At 38.6% G+C, this 23,881-nt stretch overlaps 1 protein-coding gene across 1 annotated transcript in view; it reads left to right on the top strand.

Annotated features, from left to right (window-relative positions):
• CUBN (cubilin) overlaps positions 1–23,881 on the top strand; it is a 148,417-nt gene that overhangs the window by 16,146 nt on the left and 108,390 nt on the right. The window contains exons 12-24 of the mRNA XM_021385370.1: positions 1,473–1,568; positions 2,106–2,227; positions 3,501–3,687; positions 5,399–5,517; positions 6,749–6,983; positions 7,953–8,134; positions 8,907–9,069; positions 9,269–9,459; positions 12,716–12,872; positions 14,189–14,367; positions 14,568–14,730; positions 14,969–15,185; positions 16,147–16,277. Of these exons, the coding sequence (XP_021241045.1) occupies positions 1,473–1,568; positions 2,106–2,227; positions 3,501–3,687; positions 5,399–5,517; positions 6,749–6,983; positions 7,953–8,134; positions 8,907–9,069; positions 9,269–9,459; positions 12,716–12,872; positions 14,189–14,367; positions 14,568–14,730; positions 14,969–15,185; positions 16,147–16,277 (2,142 nt within the window). The remainder of the gene's footprint in view (positions 1–1,472; positions 1,569–2,105; positions 2,228–3,500; positions 3,688–5,398; positions 5,518–6,748; positions 6,984–7,952; positions 8,135–8,906; positions 9,070–9,268; positions 9,460–12,715; positions 12,873–14,188; positions 14,368–14,567; positions 14,731–14,968; positions 15,186–16,146; positions 16,278–23,881) is intronic.

The raw sequence follows: 23,881 nt of genomic DNA on the forward strand, positions 1-23,881 counted from the left end.
ACAGAAAGATGTAAAATGTTGTTTTACCAACAAATTTGAGCCTATTTTATTATATACTTAAGAAGATGTAGACTAGTTTTAACATAAACAAAACAATGCTGTAATACAGAATGCAGAGTCCATGAATATTCAGACTGCTTCAGCTATTTATTAACGTTTTGTAGAGTAGGTGTGTGTTGATGCATCATCTGCAATGTTTCTCTTGCACTAGGTAGGCAATGCTAAAGCCTTGATTTTACAAGGTTCCTCCTTTGAAAAAAAGATAATTAAGGAGAGACAGGCACTACATAATTATGACAGTAACTTCATTGTCTATATTAATTGAAAGAGTATCCTGTGTGCCATAAATCAGCTGCACTGTCTGTCATAAGACTAGATAATTGTTTGTCATGCTCTGAATGCTAAGAAGGCAGTGTTTCCATTGTAGTACAGGCTAACCAGTAGAAGTGGTGACTTTAAACCATAAGCCACAAATTTTATCGAAGTTAAGTGCTCTGTGAGATGCATGCAATCAACAATGGAAATACTAGCCGGAAAAGGTGTTTCTAATTGGCCTTCTAGTTAGCTGTCTAAATAGCAGCACACTGCAGATAGTGAAGGATCTCTGTTACTGAGTGCTGAAGAGCTATCACCATGCTGGAAACATGGCCTCAGGCTGGCCTTGATATGGTGCAGTGGACCTCAGTTGTGCAGAGTCATGCCTCAGCATTTTTGTCCTGCTGAGCCTCCCAGGAGGAAGCAGATGTATTTGTAACCTAAGGGCAGCTCTAGCAAGCAGGAGGCCCTGAGTTGCTTGGGGCTGGCTGGGTGCAGAAGTGTAGGTAGGGCAGCTGTAGCGGAAATGCAAAGTCATGGCTTGAAACAGTGATTGAGCACCTGGAGGGAAGGCAGGGCCAACCCAGGGGACCTCAGGTGCATGTAATGCATCTGAGTGACTGGAAGGGGTACAGCCAGGATCCATCCCTTCCCAGACCTCATTTAAGGGCTGGCAGTGGGAGCAAGGGTGTCTTGCTGGAGTTCCCTGCCTGCCTGAGGCCTTCCAAGAGTAAGCAGCTTTTTTCCTTTGTTTCTGTGCCCATGGCTGTTGTTTGAGCATATCCTCACTTGCTGCAGCCTTGGAGTTTGCTATTCTGCTATCACTGTTGTGCTTTCCATTATGTTACAGCAGCACATGGTGAGAGAGCTGAGCTCCAACAGCCTCATTCTGACCTCACCTATATTTGGACAATGCTAGTGTAATGTTTTTCTAAAATCGTATCAGGATTTAGTTAAGTTCAGAATCCATCGTTATAACATAGGAATGTAATAAATATGCCAGACTTCACTATAGGAGCTATCTCAACTTTCTCTTTTTAGCTCCAAAGGCTGTGATTTTACAACATAAATTAGTGTCTTTTCTCACCAGATGCTTGTTTTGCTGTTGATGCACAGAGAACGTAGCTTGTTGCAGACTAAGATTTACCTCTGTACAGGTTATGAGGGAGATGGACAAACATGTACCCAGGTTGATAGCTGCTCAATAAATAATGGAGGGTGCCATCCGTTGGCTACTTGTACCTCTACTCCAGGTAAGACATTTACTTAAGGACTGTATTACCAGTGTCTCAAGAAACCCACTTTGTAGCAACATATTTACACTGCAACCCCTTCTCCACAGCTGGTTTTGCCTTTCTCAAGGGAGTGAACAGGCATGTTGTATAAAGCCAGTAGGCCTTCCTGCAAACACTGACACAGATTGAGGCTCCACACCAAAGAGCAGATTTTGTCATTAAAATGTTAAGATCTTCACTGTTTTCTTCTTTCAGCTGCCTTAACTATTTTTCTCCTCTCCGAAAGTATTCTTTGACTAATTCCAACTCATCCCATGAAATTAATTTTGGACTCTCAGGTACTAACACCAGGAGTCTTTTCATGACTAAACCGGACACAGGCCAGGACAGGTACTGAAAGTAGATAATAATCAAAATAAGATCAAATCAGATCTAATAATTTATAATATATGAAGGCTTTGCTTCAAAATGTCAAGGTCCTTTACTGTCATGGTTGGTACTGTCTTTGTAACAAGCACTGAATTAGTTTTTGTTTCTTTTGCCTCGTGTCCCAAGGACTAATGCCATTTTGTTCCTGCACATCTGGGTACACTGGAAGTGGATATGGGCCAAATGGGTGCACTCCTCTTACTGATATCTGTCAGCTGCAAAATCCTTGTGCAAACGGTCAGTGCTTGGTAAGTGCTGGACTCCTCATAGTTAGTGACAACATTATGAAATTACTATCACTAACAACAAGGAGACTGAGACTGGAATGTGAGTGCAGACATGCTGCAGGTAATGAGGCAAAGTCAGTGGAGAGTAAGAGATCAGCAGATACACCTGGAGAAAATTGAGGGGATTTCAGGATGCAGTAACTAGGCTGCCTGAGAGGAAGGGAAGCTGGTGCTGGCTGGGGAGAGTTGGGTGTTTCAGTCCTTTACTGATTGGTGGTGTGAATTTGTTCCCATGCACACTGATCATTTAGTTTGCTCACGTGGATCCTGTACAGGTGTTTGGTCTTCTGAATGAAGTCTGCTGTGCTATGGATTTGGGAATTTTGATACTTCTGTTGCAGAAGATATTTATGATGATGACTTTGGAGAAATGTTCCAAATATTAAATTTGTTGTTCAAGTAGAGTCTGATCCTGTTTGTCTGTTTTGTTTCCTCCTTTTAATGATTCTCAGAAACAGGGAAGATTCAGGCCATGTGATATTACTATGTTTCTCTTATTTTCTGTTCTAAAGGAGATGATCTCCGCATCCCACTCTACACCTTATAACATATTGATTGTGAGGCATCAAAGATGGCAGTTAGCATGTGCCTTGGCATACTGCATTCTGCTTTAACTGTAAAAAGTATACCTAAAAAGCAAGAAATATGAGGGAAGTGGGCATAAGAAACAATTAGATATATGGAAAAACTTGTGTATAAGGAGTAGTTAAGGTTGAGGCAAAATAAATGAAGAAGAGGCAGCAATAATACAGAGAAGTCTATGAAAGTGTTCCCATTTAACATCCCTCAGGGACAAAATTAAGTAACAGCTGATGTAACTGCAGCGCATGCTTACAAGAGAACAGGCTTGAGAGTAATGATTTATAAACCATTGTTACCTTGGTTTGCTGTTTATATGTTTTGGATAACATGATTGACTTGTTTCTAATGTGATCATTTCAAAGCTAAACAAACAGTTTTCTGAGTGACTAAATGAATACTGACTGACTTTCTGAAGAAAGAGCTCTGCAAATAACTTGATAGAAAAAAACAGAGCTAGGTAATTGGATTAGGCTGTGGCTTTATGTTGGTTTTCACCAGTAACCATCAAAGCCATTACATTCTAAATGATTTATTTCTGTGTTCTGATATCTCCACATAAAGTAAGTGTAAATATCAGTCCTTCTACTGACTACATTGATTCTTTTAGGTGACCCATGCTCATTATGTTTATTGCATTTGTTTGTATCTGTAGGCAATGACCTCTGGATATTTCTGCCTGTGTAATGCAGGCTGGACAGGCCCTAATTGTACGGAGAACATTGACGAATGCATTAGTAACCCATGCCAGAATGGTGGAAGCTGCACTGATGGGGTCAATGGCTACACCTGTGAGTGTACCAGCTCCTGGACAGGACCACAGTGCCAGACTGCCCAGCGAGGTATGTCCAGTACCCCCTCCCCAGGTGAAATGGGTGCCAAGCTTCAGCATGTAAATGCTTGCTCTATGTGATCATTGTGTTCATAAGAATAAAGTTATGAGGGGGGGAAAAACCCCTTGTCTTTGGACTACAGGTCCTGATCCAAAGTCCATTGAAAGTTAATTTTTCTTTACAGCTGCTTTGTGTTTTCTCATCGGAGTGTAATAATGGAGTAGCAGGCCTACTGGCCTTGACTAGGCCTCAGACATCCTAAAATCAGATTTCTGTTCCTGAGCAGTGGTCCAGTAAGCTGGGTGGGAAAGATCTGATATAAGGTGAAAAGATACACAAGAATATAGCAATCTTTCTCTTCTGTGCATACAGCTTCATTTATTGCAGAACTAACACTTCTAGTTAATATAAAAAGCCAGAAAAGGCTTTTAAAAAAAGCAACAACAAAAGAAACAGCAATATTATTCATGAAAATATGGACTTGGAGTTTTATACTGTGACTGCAAGTTCCTGCCTGCGTGATTTCTTCTCAGTATCTATTATTCTGTTTGGGGGGGATTTTTTTGCCAATAATTTTAATTGAACGAGGTCAGGACAGCATTCTAGTGAGTGTCCCTGTGGCATCCATCAGATGGTTCATATTTATTGCAAGTTGATGCGAAGAAAGCAGATTAACTTTTCATGGAATACAGAATGTGAACTTTTCACCCAGCCACTGCGAAATCTAGACTACTCTAGACCTATTTCAAGCTCTTTCTATTTTCCTTATGTGTCCAACCAGTATTTTTTGTTGTTATTAAGGATATACATATGGAATAATTTTTTAAAAAAATTTATAATGTAAATAATACAAAACCACTTTATATCCAGTGACAAATTATAATGTATCTATTTCTTTTAGTTATTAATCAAGGGAAAATAATACATTTTATTATATGATAATTTTGAATCTGGTTGAGAAATTGTGATGTTTTAAATAAAAAATTCAAACAAAATTATTATTTTTTTTTACCATTCCCTCATACAAAATACTTCATTTCAGGGTACTGAGAATTGATTATTGCTTTACTGTCAGTTGAATGTTAAGCTACAGCTGCTTCTTGCAAGCTGCAGCTCCATATACACTGTATTTGGGTGCTTTATGGATATATATTTCTATAGCTGCTTGGGATTCCCTGTCCATATCTCCCACTCACTGAATGGCTCAGTAAGAGCAGAGACCATGGTATATCATGAGAGGTGTAATCAGCAGCAGATATCTGACCCAAGGGGATATACAGGACAATGAAGCATCTGAAGGATACTTTCTGTGATGCACCGCTACTGAGAAAGACAATATTATATTATGTTAGCTTCAAAACATTGTTTAGGTGTAGATGGAAAAATTGAGGATTTCAATCTGGAGTTAGCCTTCTGGAAACAAAAGTTTATTGATGGTTCCCTGAGGCAGAACCAACAACTTTTGGCAGAATTCATGTATTCCAGCTGAAAAATCTTACTTGTTTTTCAGGAACTACTTTACTCTCAGGAAGTAATTTCTCCCTCTTTTTTTCTTTTTGTGATGTCATTCCACTTTAGTGGAAATTCTGAAGAGACTTCTCCAGAAGATCTTTCATCTTTGTTTTAAATGTTTAGGAAGCCTAAGATATGTTAGAAAGCTTATTTTTGAGTCTGTACTGTGATAGCATGAATTAATCTATTTAACTTTTTTTTCCTGCAGTTTGTGGAGAATATCTTTCAGGCTCCAGGGGGGCTTTCAGTTACCCTAACAACCCAAGCAGCCAGCAGTACGATACTGGGGTCAGCTGTGCCTGGGTTATTCAAACTGTTCCCAACAAGGTAAAATAGAGTTCAAGTTAAAGAAACCCTCACTCTGCAGGACCCTCAGCTCATGAGAGCAGATGTGACCATCTTTATGTCATGTACTCACAAATATGTCACAAGTTTTATGTTCTTACAGGCTTTCAGGCTCCTTATGGGCTACATTCTCAAGATTTTTATTGTGAAGCTGAGGGTCACAATTTATTCTTTCTCACAATAATCACATTTAAAAAAAAATGACCTAAGGAAAACATACAAAACAATTGGAGATTTCTGATAAGTTTGTGAGAACCGGCATCATCTACCACCACTTGGGGAAGATGCCTGTCATCCACTGCTTTAGACCAGGCTCTGTCTGTAGCTATTCAAAAAGCTCTGCTCTGAGTGGCTCCACAGTTGGTTCATAAGTTAAGTCATCCCAGAACAATTTTCTGTTTCTCATTTCTGAGCCACAGAAATGTGGATTGCTGAATTCATATCACCAGTGGCTTTATACAATAGCAATATTTAATTGTTTTAAGAATTAATTTTTAAATGTTGCACTCATATTCTGATTCTCATCTGCAATTAACGGTTTGTGTTATAATTACATACCAAAAGATACGTTAGCTCACCCTTTAGCACTAGACTTCTTACTTGGGATCAACATTTTCCACCTACTTCTGACGTTGCATGGGTATGGAATAAGTAGTTTTATAAACTAGTGGTTGCTGGTGATTTATAGAACGTTATATGTGGTGTAGCTTCAGCTTTAAGACTTAGAGCTGCTACTACTGTCTTCAGCAGAGCTATATCAAGGCATATCAGAGCTATATCAAAGTCTGTGGGGAATCTGAACTTACCTGAAGCTGTGTATGACACTGTTTATATAGTGTGTTTATTGTGCACTGGTTTGTTATGCACAAAACTCCCATGATAATATTTTCAATCACAGAATAGATCATATAATATTCTACAATTTCAAGCCTTTTTTGTTATAGTATATAGCAGACACAGGAAATGATATCAATCATATGTTTATAGGAATAATGCTGTTTCCCTATCCAAATTCTTTCTGATCTCCTCCCCTTTCTTTTGATCCTTAAGATTCTGTAATATCTTCTTCTGTCCTGGAACTCTTCAGGAAATGGCTCCAAAGCATATAGATTCTCAAAGCCATATGAACAAAAATATCAGCTCTATGTAGGATTACAGCACAATCTTAGCAGATGGAAAAATAGAGATTACTTATTTTGCTACTTTCTGTTAGATTCTGCATATTACTTTCCCATTCTTCCAACTGGAGGCAAGTAGTGACTGTAACTCTGACTTCCTTCAAATCCATGATGGGGCTTCAGCGTCAATGCACATGCTGGGAAAATACTGCGGTTCTGACCCTCCTGCAGAGCTTTTCAGTTCCCACAATTCCCTTTATTTTTGGTTTTACTCAAACCACGCCATTGCCGCTGGAGGTTTTACTGTTCAGTGGGATTCTCAAGATCCTGGTAAGTTTGATGAGGTGTCAGGTAATTCTGTGTGCTTGCAGCTTTGGAGAAAATGACTGATTTACTTCTAACTAGAAATGTAAAGTGTGACAGTAACATCAATTAAATGGCTCTTCTGGGAATCTTGTGAGTGCATTCCTAGAGATAAACTCTAAATCATCTTGTGCAGCATCTAGCTCACTTCAATGTTCTGTGTACTGTCTAGGAAAAAAAAAATGTGACTGGGATGTGTCCTGAAGGAAAAGCTGGGGGGAGAAGTGGGGGGAAGGCATGGAAAATTCAGGGGTGAAACTTTTCTTTATTTACATAAATGTTTATTGAAGTGCTCTTTTTAATGTTATTTTTTCTTGCAATTTACATCATTAGATAGATAATTACCACTTGAAAAATATAGACATGTAAAAATGAAAACAGACTTTTTGGAAGAAATAAAAACAAAGAGGAAGAGGTATAGATTTGACCAAACTAACTATTCTTTAGATATAAGACATGACACAAGTTGCCCCTGCCATTACCTGGCTGGTATGAAGAGGGATTTGCTTTTACAACATGTACATATAACAGCCTTCTCTGTAATTAACGTTTTTAAAAATGAAAACCATCATGTTCCTAGTGTAAAAACACAGACTGTACATAGAACATATAGAAATTCAAATTAATTTTTGTAAAGCCAATCCAAAACACAGTGCATCCAATTTTTAAATTAAATATTTTTAATCTAAAAAGACTTTTCTTCTAAAATATTTCCATTATCATTGTGAAACCTTTCACAGAATAAATAATGAAATATTCGGGTTTTATAACTGAACAGTAGAATGAATTACAAAGTGTACAGAAAGATGTAACTAGCTGGACTATTAGTTTGGGTTTATTTTTTGTTTCTGAATTTATTCCGTGTACCTGCAGTTCAGCTTTTGACCTGACATGCAGTGTTAAAGACTACATGGTTCCATGTTTCTTTTCTGTCAGAATGTGGTGGTGAGCTAACAGGTACTTATGGCTCAATAAGCTCTCCAGGATACCCTGGTAACTATCCTGTAAACAGAGACTGCATCTGGACCATCTCAACTAATCCTGGCCTCCTCATTACTTTTGCCTTTGGCACACTAAGCCTAGAACACCATGAAAACTGCAGTTATGACCATTTAGAGGTAAAGCTTATTTCTGCATTATGACTTCATTTTATGGCAAAGTTACTGCAAAACAAGATATTTCAAAACTTTTTTATATGTAGAGAAGTATACTGCTTGATATTAAATATTGGGTCAAAATATTCGTTTGTACTTACTACAGCCATTAATGCACTCAGGTACAGTCAGTAAAACAAAAAGAAGATGAAATCCTACTCCACTCAAGTCAGTGGAAGTCCTGCAACTAGAGAGGATGGGATTCAGGTCAACCATCTGGTGGTTTCACTTCCTTGCAAAGTTCAGTCTCTGACTTCCTAGTTGAATATCAACCCACTGAGTATCAGCCTAAGTTAAAGAATTAGACCGAAGGATCTAAGATTAATAGATTCATATTATTGTACAGTCTATGACTTTATGGGTGATCTAAGGCCTTATTCTCAAATGCAAAGTAATGGTTTTCACCAATACCCACTCACAGAAATGAGAGTACCATGTACTCCATCACTGAGCACTACAGAGGGTGATTTCAAGAAAACAGTTCAACGTTAGATCTCCTGATACTCTTTTTTTTTTTTTCCCTTTCACAAGCCCCTTGATGACTCCCCTAGGAGCACGACCACAGCTAAACCAGTTGGTCTATTTCTAGTTCCTCTTTGTCTGGAGGAGACTTACAATGAGCTTCCACCACAGATTCTCCTCCTGCCCCTCCCCAGCGTAACTGTAAGAGTGTTTGTACTGTCCGCAGGTGACATGTATCTGATAATCCTAAACAGTGATTTATCATTCTGTCTAGATTCGAGATGGTCTTCTTCCACAAGACTCTGTCCTTGGTAAATACTGCAGCACCAGATCTCCACCCCCGCTTCAAACCACTGGACCGTATGCATGGATTCACTTTCACTCTGATGACGCAGTTACTGATAAGGGCTTTCACATTGTCTATACAACATCAGCTGGTAAGTAAAAGCAGCATTAAAGCTTAGTCTGTGACATTTCCAAGACCGCCAACAGAAGACAAATGTGTGTAATTAACACTTGCAATTTAATAACACTGAAAGTGTCTTGGATTTGCAGCCATTGCTCAGGGACAACATAAACTAAAAGAATTACCATAGTTGTGAATATCTCAACTTACATTTTGTTTTCTTAATACAGCAGATCCAGGTTGTGGAGGAAACTACACTGATAGTGAAGGGGTTATCACATCTCCTTTCTGGCCTAATCCTTTTATCAACAACCGACAGTGTATTTACATTATCAGACAACCACAGGAAGAAAAAATATACCTCAACTTCACTCATTTGGAGCTGGAGAATCACACTGGCAGTTCACTGAATTATATCGAGGTGACTTTTCTTTAGCAGTTAATATGAAAATTTGTTTACATGTGTTTACAAACATTTTCTCAAGGGCCACTACAGAGGCAGATGTTAATCAAGGATTAAGTATACCAGTGTATTAGATTTCAAAACTCAGACGGAAAGAGCAGGACTGTACATCCAGAATGAAGCAAAGACAAGAGAACAAGAAAATCTTTCTAGTATAATAGTAATTCATTCCAAATCTACTACTAAATGCCTCCTTTTTAAATTTGCTACATATTATTTATTCATTTTCTTTCTTACCCCTAAGCCCCTAAATCCAGGTCTGCATATTGTTAATCAACCACAAATGGAGTTTGGCATGATGCTGTGTAGGGTTGTCACTGGTGGGGAGCAGTTGGGGGCTCCCCATGGAGGCTCCCACTGGAGGCTGCAGGGCCAGGCATCACAGCCAGGGCTGTCCCACCTCCTCAGCCAGAAGCAGGGCAACTGGGGTCAGCCTCAGGCAATGAGTTCCTTTCCCTGGGTGACTGCAGCAAGCCAAGGATGGGCTGGGCTGTGAGTGGGAGCTGGAGTCTGGCTCTGCTGTAGCCCTGATGGCAGGGGCTGTTGGTCCTTGGAGCTGAAATGCAGCCCTAGGCAGGGTGGGGGACACTTCTGGCCCTGACAAGGTCTGGTGGGTTCTTCAGCACCAGCTTGTGCCCTGTGTCCTGTCACACTGTCCCCATGCCCCTCGGTGCCACAGCTCAGCTTGCCTTATCTCAAGGAATAATGAATACCTCATCCTTCACGGAATGGCTGCTTGTTAGTGCCATCTGTACAAAATTGTGGTTGCACTGCAAGGAGGTAAAAACAGATGTAAATTCAGCCCCAGCCCCTGGTTGGTGTAGCTGTTATGGCTGAGCCAGGCACAGATGAGGGAAGCTGGCAGCCAGTGCAGAGGCACTGGGGAAAGCAGCCCCAGCCCAGTGGAGCCATGCTTACTAACAGCTACAACAGCAGCAGTGTGGTATGGCGGGACCATGCAGTTATGTGGTTTTGTTTTTAATCTCTTTCTGAGCAAGTGAGGCATAGGCCCCTGTGAGCTCCCTTTAGTTAATCTGTTTTTATAAGATTTGTTATTGTGCTAACATTGTTTCTGTTCCTCCTCCTCTAACTCAGAGATTTTGCCTGGAATGAAGTGTAATTAAATTTTTGTAATGAGAGGAGAAGTGTGTTTAATGAACACAGACAGCTTTTGTTTGTTTGGCCTGGTACTCCTCATGCTAATTGCTGGCGGAACAGCAGCTAAATTCGCTGCAGCCAGAGAAACAAAACCATTTCTGTTGAAAACAATCAGTTTGTATTAATTCAGCAAAGCATTTACCTTGTTGTTCGCTGATCAGTCACAAGCAGTTCAGTTTTCCTGTATTTCCCAGCTCTTCACCTTCCTTCTCATTTAGTCAGCTCAGCCCAGAGCAACATGCACAGGAATTGTGGTTACAAGTAGTCTTGCTTTTTCAAAGCCTGTTTTCCATGAATGCTTTTCTAAAATACTGTTTCGCTGGGTTTTATGATGAAATTCAACTAGGGAAATAGGTTTTGGATGTTCAAGTTACTTTAAAAATCACTCTCTGACGATTACTTTGTCACTTTGAGAAGCTCCATGTTATTCCCATCCCTGGTGATAACAGGAAATCACAGCAGCCAGACACTGCTCACAGACACTTGCTCAGGGAGGGATGTTTAGTCTTTTACTAAGGAAGGAGCAGCCTGGGACCAGGGGTCTACAGTAAGAAACTGGACATGATAAAACTTATTTAAGAAAGACTGTGAGATAGTGCTGCAGAGGCAAGGTATTAGTAAAGCCAGCTCCTTCTCCTCTATCCTTCTAAGTGGCAATATGTGAGACATGATTCACGTGGTTGAGAGAACCTGTTATTTTTATTATTTCTCACTGGTCTTTATAAACCAAAAATGTAAGTAGAATCAGATCAAGGAAAAAGTAAACTCACGTAAGCTGTAATTCTGGAAGCTCTTGCTTCTTTATAAAGGTTTTCTAAATAGTCCAGCTCAATTTTTGATTTTATTTACTCCCGCATAAATCCCATATAACTCTCTCACTTTGAAAGTTGGTGCCAGGGAAATTTAAAATGCATTAGTCAGCCATTTCTCCACTGGGAGGTTGCTAAACAAGCAGTCCAACCACTGCCTGCTCTCCAGTCTACACGCCACCACTAAGGGTTCCCTGTCTTCTCTCCCAGCCCATGGAATAGAGCTGAGGAGGAGAGAAGAGGTGATGAGGGGGAACCTGAAAACTATATGTCCCTTGCTTTGCCCCGATAGGCAAATACCAGGGGACCTGTTTTAGGACCTCTGTTTGTTGGCTCTCCTTTTGGAATGGAGTGAGTGCTTCAGAGAGCGTTCAGAGCTCCTTGGCTACACTTATGTTCTGCCTGATCCTAGTCTTACTCACAGCCTGTGGGTTCAGGTCCTGAAGTTTGGCGATACAAATATCTCTTTTCTTCCTAGTCCTCTTGATAATCATGGTTCATAATCAGCTTCTGGGATAATACACAAGGTAAATTCTCCTCTGATTAGGAAATTGAATAAGGTCAGTGTAGTGGCAGTGCAGAAGGTATAAGCTGGAAGCTTTATAGCTTTATTATCACTTTCATGAGTTGAGCCCTTCAGAAAAAATAAAGGAAAAACATCAGTATACCTTTTTACTGCTTCTGGACTCATAGTTACATCTCTTGTTAGTGAATTTCCTGGCTGTGTTGATGTATAGATATGATGTGACGGTATTTCTGGAGAAGGGCCATTAAAAGGTCACTATAAACTTCATAGTCAGAGCAAGGAAGTCACAAATACTCCCTTTTAATTTTCCACAGCAGGATTTTAGTGCTGGCAAAAAAACATGGTTATTACTGGTGAGCAACTTACTTGTCTCTTTCATATGAAAGATGTCACTTATGGAAGCATGTGCCCAAATTGTATTAAAGCTGCGATTCATTGAGACAATTTGTTTCATCCTAGTGTTCTGTGACAGTAGCCTGTCTTCTGTGCCGATCATCAAGTCCAGATATCAAATTCCAACACTTTTATCATAGAATAATAGAATCCTTAGAGTTGGAAGAGACCTTTAAAGGTCATCTAGCCCAACTCCCCTGCAATAAGCAGGGACATGCACAGCTAAATCAGATTGCCCAGGGCTTGATCCAGCCTCACCTTGAAAGTCTCCCTTGAAAGTCTCTCTTCTATGATCTGACATATTTCTTTTTTTCTTATTGATGATTAGGTTCGAGATGGTGATAGTGAAATGTCTTCTCTGATTACCAGATTCTATCATAGTACAGTTGTATCTCCAATCATTTCTACCAGCAACAGTCTCTGGATCAAGTTCAAGTCTGATGCTTCTACGCAAAGGGCTAGCTTCAGGGCTGTTTACCAAGTTGGTAAGAAGAACTACTGACTTGCACAGTGAAGCTGTTTGTAATTTTGGACACTTCAAATGATTTTGCTGCTATGTTACCTGTGTAATGATTCTAAGACAAACTTCAAAAGAAAGCAAAGAACAAAATAGTTTGTTTATTGCTGCTTTTAGAAATGCTAAGATGATGTCTGCAATAGGTCTGCTGTAAATGCTTCTGCCATATTTGGAAATGTATTTCCCATTGCTTATATTAATAATAAATTGCTTGCCACTAACATCCCAAAGATAACATAACTATAATTCTGGCTAAATATTATACTTTCATTATTGATATCTTTTAGTTCTTAATCTCCAATATATCTGTCTAAACATGTGAAAGAAAGCTTGATCTAGACAGGCTTGAGCAGGGGGCCTAGGTGTACCTCATGAGGTTCAATAAATTCAAGTGCAAGTTGGGGTCGTGGCAAACCCCTATTGTCAGTACAAGCTGGGGGGTGTAAAGATCTAGCACAGCCCTACTGAAAAGGTCTTGAGGGTACTGGTGGATGACAAGCTGGACATGAGCCTGCAACATCATGCATCCTGGGCTGCATCAAAAGAAGAATGGCCAGCAGGTCAGAGAGGTGATCCTGCCCCTCTGCTCTGCACTGGTGAGGCCTCACCTGGAGTACTGCATCCAGGTGTGGAGTCCTCAGTACAGGAGATGTGGACCTGTTGTAGTTTGTCTGGAGGAGGGCCCTAAAACTGATCCAAAGGATGAAAGATCTCCTATGAGAACAGGCTGGAGAAGAGAAGGTGCTGGGGAGATCTGATAGAGGCCTTCCAGTATCTAAAGGAGGGCTGTAAAAAAGAGACAGACTCTTTAGTGGGATCTGTCATAATAGACAAGAGGAAATGTCTTCAAACTAAGAGGGAAGATTTAGATGGAATGTAAGGAAAAAGTTTTTACGATAAGTGTGGTGAGGCACTGGAACAGGTTGCCCAGGGATGTGATGAGTGCCCTATGTCCTTATTCTTTGCAGAGGAGTTAGACGAGATGACCATTAAGGATCCCTTCCAACTCAAAAGATTTTATGATTGTGAAATGAGTCAAATCTCTTAAGTGTTCATGGTCAAAGTTAAACTGATCTTTTGTACATATAAGTTTATGCTACACGGTAATATGTTCTTTTAAGTGTGTTCTTAATACTATCTGGCTGAACCACAGTAGATACTATCAGAAGATAGGTTTTTAGGTGTGGTTTTCTTTTAATGTCATAGTGATATTTGATAGATATTGCATTATAGGTTTTTAAAAACCATTTATCACAGCTACTGATCCTTTATGTCTGTTGGCAGCCTGTGGAGGCTCCCTGTCTGGAGAAGGCACTATCCGTTCACCTTACTATCCAAGGATGTCCTCCCACCCGAAGACCTGTGAGTGGATCGTCTCCCAGCTAGTGAGCAAAGTGGTGATTCTTAACTTTATCGACTTTGACATTCGAAATACGACAACTTGTGACTCAGACTATGTTGAGGTAAAGAATATTACACATATGTTATGAATAACTCTCAGAAGTTCTTAGCTGTGTGTTCCTTCTCATATTCATCTCCACAAAAGCAGAACTGTTTGATTTATTAAGGATGCCTTTTATACTATTCTTATGAATTCATTTGTGCTTACAACTTTTAAACAGTTGAAATTTGTATTGAATATTTTGAATATACTGTTCTTCAGGTCAGAGATGGCAACAACACAGAATCTCCTCTTTTGGGGAAATATTGTGGTACAGCCGTACCATCTAGAGTTCAATCTACACGGAACAATCTCTATATCAAATTCAGAGCTTCCTCTCTTACCAACCTTGGCTTCAGAGCTCACTACTGGCCATTAGATACAGGTAAGGATGTTTTGTTTTGTGTATAGAGTGTTGGGATTTTACAGATTCTCTTGTACACTGAAAACAGTGGCCTCTCAAGTTTTACAAAGATGTAACGGGAGAAAAAGTCTGTGTATTGCAGTGTAGTATGCATGAGACAAAAACATTCATGGAATATCATAAAATTTGTTACTTTTCTTTCTAAGTGCTTGTAGTTGAATTAATATATTATTTAACTTGTTGTTTAAAATCTCTACAGTATGTGGGGAGTCTCTCACTGGACCAGAAGGAACCATTACAAGTCCTGGTCTTCCAGATGTCTACCCACATGGTATTAACTGTACCTGGACCATCAACATTCAACCTGGCTACCTTATCCGCCTGACGTTCACTTCATTTAACTTGCAATTTGATAGCAGTTGCAGAAAGGATTATCTTGAAATATACGACAACAGCACTATGCAAAAATTGGGAAGGTGAACATGCCCATTTAGCTTATAGAGCTCAATTTCTGTAGAGTGTGCACTGTTCTGTACATTTTTCCATCCAATTTGCTTCCTTAAATTTTGCATATAGTTTAATCACTTAACTGAAACATTAACAGCAGTTCCTCTGCTAGCATAATAAAGGCAGCTTCCTTTCCTTGACCAGAGTATGAGAACCCCATTTAATAAATGCTATACTAGGAGAACACCTCTATTGTCTAGCTCCATTAACATTTTGATATATGGGTAATATGTTCAAAAGCACTAATATATCTGCGCTCAGAAAAATAGATGATTTGGAACACTTGCAGAGATTAAAGAAAGATTACTTAAAAGAGATTACTTAAAAGGTTGTGCATTTGGATCTCAGCAAGAACTAAACTGAAGTCATTGTTTCATAGGGTTTTATTTTCACTTTCTCTTGATATGTGATGTTATATAAGGGCAGAAAAAGCTGACAAATCTTTTCTCACCCAGCTTAAGCAGCTGTGCTATATACAGGGTTTTCTTGCTAACCTAGAACTCAGAACATTTCAGCTACTTGAGCACAGAACCGCACTGCAGCTGCAGACTGTAAAGTAGTTCCTAGGCTTGACAATGTTTTGGGAAATAAGGAACAAATGACCATTGTATCATAATGGAGAGCATTTTGCATCCTAGTCTTTTGTCTACCACTTGGACTATGTTGTAGGTACAGCATGGACTAATTTCAATAGAATTGGACACCCTGAACAGTTTATCCACTGACTTTGCCGCACCCATTAGATTTTGTATTCTTGTACATGCAGTGTGCTATTTAGCCTCGTGATACAGGGTTTATATTTGGGACCTGCCTCAAAGAAGGTATTTGTGTATGTACAGCTGTTCAAACATTTCAGAAAAATTGAATCTTCTTCCAGTAATACACTTCATAAAGCACTGCCACTCAGTTTGGGTCATTTTTTTGCTGCAGGTACTGTGGAAGGTCAGTTCCACCATCTCTCACTAGTGGTGGCAACATGATGATGTTGTACTTTGTGACGGATCACAGCATTTCTTCTGAGGGCTTCTCAGCTAATTATATTTCCATGGATGCATCAAAAGGTAACATGTCAGTATGTCATTATGCAAATTAAGTGTTTTCAGTTGTCACTGTAAATAACTATAAGAAACAGAAATGTTAATTTCTATGTTAACATAAGATTGCCTGGTGCCTCCTCTACCCCTGTCTTATTTATAGCTACTTGATTCAAAAAGCATTTTCTTCCCTGGAAGTACAAGCAACACAGAAAGCAATTTCTGTAACCAGCACTGCTGTTTTCTTTAAAAAGTCAGTAAGAGCTGTCATGGTAGAAATGCATGAATTATTTAGGAATAGTATTTCCTGATTTTGATCTGTCCGCTCCAAGCTGAGTGTGTATGATGTAGGAAGCTTAGCAATTGAGGGAAAACTCACTTTAATGGAAGGCCGTACAAATTAATTTAGTTCTTATTAGGCGCAGTGTTGATCATGGGCAAAAAAAGAAAAAGTTATGTAAAATATTACTAAGTAGCAAAGTAAGCTAAAAAAAAAAACCGGTTTTTTTTTGTTGTTAAGATGGAGTGCAAATTGTCAGTCTCCAGAAGAGCTTAAGGCTCCTCTAACGCCTTAAATCTGTTCTTTAAGTATCTTATTTTAAGAAACAATGATACGCATCTGTGGGGAAAAGAGACTTTTGAAGAGAATGACTGCTCATTCTTAGTAGACTAAAACAGAGAAAAACTGAAAAATTACTCCAAATTGTAACTGATTTGAAGGTTTTCCAGTCTGGGCACATCTGTGTTTTCAAAATATGCTGAATCCACCAAACCTCTTCCAGTATTCACACGTCTCTCTGGCAGACAGCTGTTTTAGCAGTGACTGAGCTACGCTTGAAGGAACAGCTTTGAAAGACTGTCAAGCACCATTTTCATAAACCCAACAGACATGTCCGCTGCTGTTCTCCTTGCAGCTAAACCCTCATCTGTAGTAGAAGAGGATATATGTTGGTAGAGAGACAGATTCTGTCTAGCAGAAATGAACTACAGAAGAGGTTGAGTGGGACAATGAAGAAAAGAGAGAATTAGAATACATTTGCCACTGAGTTATTCGTGTATCCATCACCAACCAGGTTCTAGTTGGTTTGTGCATATGCGTGTATATGCAGGGTAGAAGAGTTTTATTAAATGAATAGCATAAATTCTTCTTTTTAAGTTTCTGTCATTCATAGTTAACTGGCATGGAAACCAGAGTGGTCTTTTTTCTGCAACTGCCAACCATGACTTCTGTAAATGATTCTATTATTAATGTGATATTTTTTTCCTCTTTTCCTTTACTTTATCTCAAGTTAATATTGCATGGTTGGATTTGATTCCTTTCTAATAGCAGCTCTGCTCAGTTTATCAAGACCAGAATACTTTCTAGTTAGCATTAATCTGTATTTCTGTCTCTGTTGATATTCTATTCCTCTGATTTTAATAGTTATCTTGGTGCTGATGACCCCCAAGTTTTTCTTTCTACCTTTGCTTCTCTGCCCCCTTTCTTCCATGTCCTGCTCCTTTACCGCTGCCATGATGACAAGATTTTCTCATCTTTCATCCAAAGCACTGTTGTATTCATCATGCGAGGTTCAAACTGTAGCAGTATTGTCTATGAAATGGTTTCAAACTATACCTTAAAAATGAAGTCTGTTTTCAGTATTAACAGCTAGAAACAGTATAAAATCTTTGTGTAAATATATATATAATATCCTCATTCAGACTGTAAGAAATGATTTTTTGGATGAATATCTACCAGTATTTTCTTTTCCCAAAATTAATTCTTTCTTTTTTTCCACTTAATTAGTACGATATCTTTACTATTCTCCAGCTCGTTATCAAAGAATCCTTAGAGTTGGAAGGGACCTTTGAAGGTCATCTTGCCCAACTCCCCTGCAGTGAGAAGGGGCATGCACAGCTAAATCAGGGTCCCAAGGCCTGATCCAGCCTGGCCTTGAAAATCTCCAGGGATGGGGGTATCAACCACATCTCTAGGCAACCTGTTCCAGTGCCTCACCACCTTCATTACAATGAAGACTTATATCTAACCTAAATCTCCCCTCTTTAAGCTTGAAGCCGTTTCCCCTTGTTCTACTACCACAGACCCTGCTAAATAGGCTGTTCCCCTCTTTCCTGTAGCTCCCCTTCAGATACTGAAAAGGCTGCTCTCTGGTCCCCCCCCCTCCCCCAGGGCCTTCTCTTCTCCAGGCTGCACAGCCCCAGCTCTCAGCCTGTCCTCATAGGGAGGTGTTCCATCCCTGGGATCATTTGTGTGACCCTTCTCTGGACATGCTCCAACAGGTCTTAATAGGATCCTTAATGAGAAATACTGTGAAAGTACTATTTTGGCTCAAAGCCAAAATTCTATTCTCCAGAAGAAATGTGTTTTTTTCCCTTTAACCACTGTAATTTGCATACGTATGGCAAAGTAGCAGATAACTACTGAAACTGAGACTAATAATCCTATCAAAATGTTGAAACTACAATTTATTTTCTTTACATATTTTTTTTCCTTTGGCCTCAACAGAAGTATAGTAATAGTATAATTTAGTTGTCATAAATATTAGACTATTAACATTCATTTTTGATTAAGAATAAAGTGTTGAAGCTGCTATGGCCTGAGAGAAGACAAATGTGTGTATATGCGCTTCATTGTGAGAAGTAATTTCCCACTCCTGTGAAATCATATGAAGTTTAGTTTTCCCACTGTGAGATTTTTAGGCCTGCTATTCATCTTATGTATATCCAGTTACACTGAGGTAGCAATTGCTGGAATAATAATATCTGAGAGATTTACCAAAGCTATTGATTTTTTTTTTTACATCTGCTGTCTATTTTCATTTTTCTGCTAAGAAAAACATGGTTATAATAATGTGTCTTGAGCAGTAGGAATTGTTCTTATTTTTTTGAGCTGTGTTTTCTTAGCCAGCTACAGTGCAATCAATATCAGAAATGGTCAAAGTTGTTCTGGTTCATATTAGAATTTTCAATAGGTCTTTGCCTGGAGTTATTTTACAGAGAATGAACTATTGAAAAGATGGGAAACACTATTTAAAAAAAAAAAAGAAAAAAAAAAAAAAAAGAGGATATGTATGAGTGAAAAAAATATTTATGTGGAACAAAATTAAATTTCTTTGTTAGCGATGTTTTTGTTAGCATGGTTTATCTGTGATTTAATTATTTGAAGAATAACCTGAAAATAACTGCAAAGCTATATTTCTTTGTCAAAAAATTTGGATGCAATGAGATATGAGCATGGCTATGATCCATAAAGTACAGACAATTATTTTAGCAGTCTGCCAGCTAATAGCTGTATATAGCAAAAAAGGTGGGGATACAAATAGAAATCCTTCAGTCAAATATACCCACATGATTCTCAGTTGTCTAAAGTGTATGTTTCCTACTTACACTGTCTGTACCTCAGATGCTTATTTCTTGGCTATCTGTCTTCTGAGGAAAAAGTCACATGGAACTATGGAATCCAGGACTCAAATACCAGGTAGACGAATGTCACAACATATAAATGTTAAGATAGATTTGGGTGTTTTCTGTTGCATATCTTGGCTGACCAAGCCACGAAGAACCCATGTAAAATTATTGAAAAGTATTTGGAAAGGCTCAGTCATTACAGAAAGAGTTGATCAGATCTTGAAAGATCAAGACGTATTTTACTGTCCACGACTTCTCACGAATGAGCATTTATTTCTTTATTCATTCATTCTTTAAGGAGGCTTCATTTCCACCTTTCTGGTGAGGAAGGTCAGCCTTAACAGGGCTTTTAGCAGATTGCCTTCCTGATACCTTTTTTTTTTTTAATCCCTGGTCTTTCTCTGGCTTTGGTGAAAGATGTCTCCTTATCAGCCTGAGTTGTAAATGATATGATTTCTCAAGAGATATTACTTAGCTTTAAACAGCTTCATTGTATGTTGTGTTAATTTAAAATGACTGACTGCAGAAGGCAGAGTTTGAGAAGGATGAAGAAAGTATTTTGAGCCTGTGACTTTAAATGTACACCTGACGGCGATGAATAGATCATAGAATCATTAAGGTAGGAAAAGACCTCTAAGATTATCTAGTCCAACCGTCCACCTACCTCCCATACTACCCACTAAGGCACGTCCCTAAGTATTATGTGTACCATCTCCTTAAACACCTCCAGGGACAGTGACTCCACCACTTCCTTGAGCAGCTTGTTCCAATGCCCAACAACTCTTTCTGAGAAGAAATTCTTCCTAATAGCCAATCTGAGATTTGTGTGTCTTTATTGATAGCCAGATACAAGTTGATTTCTCAATTTGCATCATGCAGATCAAAGCCAGTAATTACTAGGAGGATATTGTTTGGATTTTCTCTTTAGATGGATGAGCAAAGGCAAGAATGGAAAGACGTGACTGACAAATACATGCATGCACAGATACACAGCATGGCTGAATAAGGCTGAGCTAAAACAGAGAAAGATGTGTGCATCTTCGGCATCTACTCACACTAAGTCTGTGGGATAAGATTAAATCACCTGGCAACTTGTTAGGTCACTAGTTATGTTTGATCAGGTTATTGGTATGCCTATGTGCCTGTATATGTGTATGACTATATCGTGTGTGTGTTTGTGTAAATAGGCAGGAGAAAGCTGGAGATTCTTTTTGAACAGCATTACCTTGTGTTTCTGATAAGTTTGGATATGAAACGTTACAAAGGATCTTTGTGTGTGTTCCTGGTAAAAACTAAGCCTGTTGGAATCTGCCAGCAGCAGTTGCAGAAGACTCTGAGGTGCAGATGTGCTTTTCCATTGCCTATGGCAAGCGATATACTTCATGTGAAAGTTCCTCCCTTTTCTTTTTTCCTAAATATGCATATTACATAAGAGTCTAATTTCTGGGGATACAAGTTTTCCTTTGGCAGAGTGACATCAAAAGAAAACTGCTGTTTTATATATGACACTACAGTTTTATTCTTTTATTAATTAGAATTCTGGCAACTGATGAATATCTCCTTAAAGACAGACATGATAGGGAAAGACATGAATATAATTTTCTGAACTATGCGTGACTCCATGAGTGAGTGGTAGAAAAGCTGGCATTTTTCTCCACTGTTGGCTATTACAGTGAGTTAATGCCATTCATGGCATTTTCTTCTTTTTTTTCAGAAGAGCAAACACATTCAGTACCAAAATCAGAAAGAAGGCTGAATAGCTTTTGAAACTTCACATGCTGGCAAAGTAAGATATACAATTGTCCAGGACAATTGCTGCCTTCTTCTGATTTTCATGGGCTGCAGTAAATGTTTGAGTTTTTATTTATTTCAGGCATATAGTAATCACAATATGGAGTTGGATCATGTTCTAAACTTTGGCACAAATTTCAAAGTTCTTTTTTCCTGCTAACCTCGCTTATAGTTTTCACTGAAGGACCAATGTGACTGCTGTGCTAGCAAACCCCCAAATGCTGTGTTAGTGAGGTGATTGCCAAAAAGAAGTGCCAGCTCTCTTGCTGAAAGTGGAACACAACACATGGATCCATTTACCAGAAAAGAGTTGGATGACACAAAATATGGGTTAATTTATGTGTTTCCTAATCCTAGTTTACATTTAGATTTATTTCACTGTTGCCAAAAGTCTGATGTTTTGAAGGCAGTCACTCTTCACCACTGTGTTTATCCCACTTCATAATGATTATTTATAATAAACTTATAAATAATCTTCATTATTCATGCAGTATTCATGAAAACTGAATACAGCATGCAATTTAAAGTAGCACACTTTGGAGATGATCTTTTGAATGGATTACTGCCAAGAAAGCAAACTTTGGTGAGGGAGGGAACCTTGACAGTTCTGTGGGGATTGTTCTTAAAAGGGCTGATAAAAATTATTTGGCTTTCTTGATGCTAATTTTACCCAAAGGGCCCTTATCTAGGACATCAATTTTAATATTCTTTAGGCTGAAAAATGGTATTCATGGTCTCAGCCCCTGAGTGAATAAGGAATAGAGAAGCTACAACCCCTTTGTGCATTACATACTCATTAGTCAGGCATCTACCCTTTGAAAATTAGGAGGTAATAATTAATTAGAAATAAGTAACCTGATAAATAACACATTTAACATTTTCAATTTAATCTTTAATTACCTTCTGTCTAACAAGCCTTTAGGAAAACCTTGGGTCACATTTCTAAGCCAGATTTCTAACCCTACAGGCAGGATTATCAAGAAGTCTTATGACTTAAGGATCAGGAGTTTGATGATACATGTCATGAAGCACCACAAGTGTTAGCAGCACAGCATGCATATTATAAGTACAATCTTTTAAAGGGACCAAGGCTAACAAGGTTGTTACATTAATATATTAAAGTATATTATAATGTAACACAAATGACTAAAATTCTAGATAAAAAGTTTAGTAGATGGTGATTTTAGGTGAGCTAGTGCACAAAAAATTTTTGACTTGTTAATCATCAAAGCGATGGCAGAAAATTACTGGTCTATTTCTGTGTCATATTTCTCTGTTCATCTTGTGATAAATTAAGAACATGTGTCAGGTATATGCTCTGAGTGTATTTATCCTAGCGAAAGCATTTCCAGCCGAAGCATTCCAGGTGACCAGGAATTCCCCCTCAAATTTGTTTTTTCCATCCCTTCTGCTCTTTATTTTAAACATCAGAAAAAACAAATGTTTTACTAGTTAGAATGGACACAGAATAGATGTGGAAATGACCAACCTTAGACATGAAAGGCCTGAGCTGCTGCTTTAGCCCTTTGCCCTAAACTGTTATGTATATTTAAGTATTATTTAAAAGTATTACTATTCTGCAGCTGTACTATGTTAGAAGACAGGTTTCAGAGATCTGTGGCAACCAGTTTAAATTAGTATAAGGTTAATCATAATATTCTGCTGACTTTCTGTTGTACTTTACATTCTATCTGCACTTGACTATTTGATAGAATGTTTTATATTTGCAATATGTAGGATGTGAAACAGAGGGATAGAGGAACCAGAATGAGACTGCAGTGTTATCAAATCCAGCCTATAATTTAAACTTTCTTTTGCCAAGAACTACACTGTGTGATTCCATTCCTAATTAAATCAAAATATATAATAATATTTTATATTATGTGAACTTCCCCCCCCCCCATTTTGCTTCTGTTCGATAGCATGATTGCTCTAAACTCAATTCCTGAGAGATACAATTTCCTAATTTCTGTGTATCTGTATTCGTGAACAGTTATTAACTTTGGAGCTTGTACTGTCATTAAAAGAACATTATATTTTTCTTGTACTTCATGCTTCTTGATGTTTTTCTCTGTTGTCTTCTCCTATCCTTCACTTGCTAGGCTAAATAAAGTAAGCTCTTATAGTCTCTCTTGCCTACTGATCCGATTCCCCACCATCCCCATAACTTCTCTTATCTGTTCTCATCTGATTTCCAGGCTTATTCACATTTATCCAGGCGACACGTCAACATCAATATTCCCTAATGCATGGAACTGTTCTCTCTAAAATAAGTCACGTATACCGCTTTATAGAAAATATTTTATTCATAATCCTTACATCTGTGCTTTCAAATACACAGTCAGACACAGAGACAGTCAGACACAGAGACAGTCAGACACAGAGACAGTCAGACACAGAGACAGTCAGACACAGAGACAGTCAGACACAGA

The sequence above is a fragment of the Numida meleagris genome, chromosome 2 (assembly GCF_002078875.1).
Source record: "Numida meleagris isolate 19003 breed g44 Domestic line chromosome 2, NumMel1.0, whole genome shotgun sequence".
Taxonomy (NCBI): Eukaryota; Metazoa; Chordata; class Aves; order Galliformes; family Numididae; genus Numida; species Numida meleagris.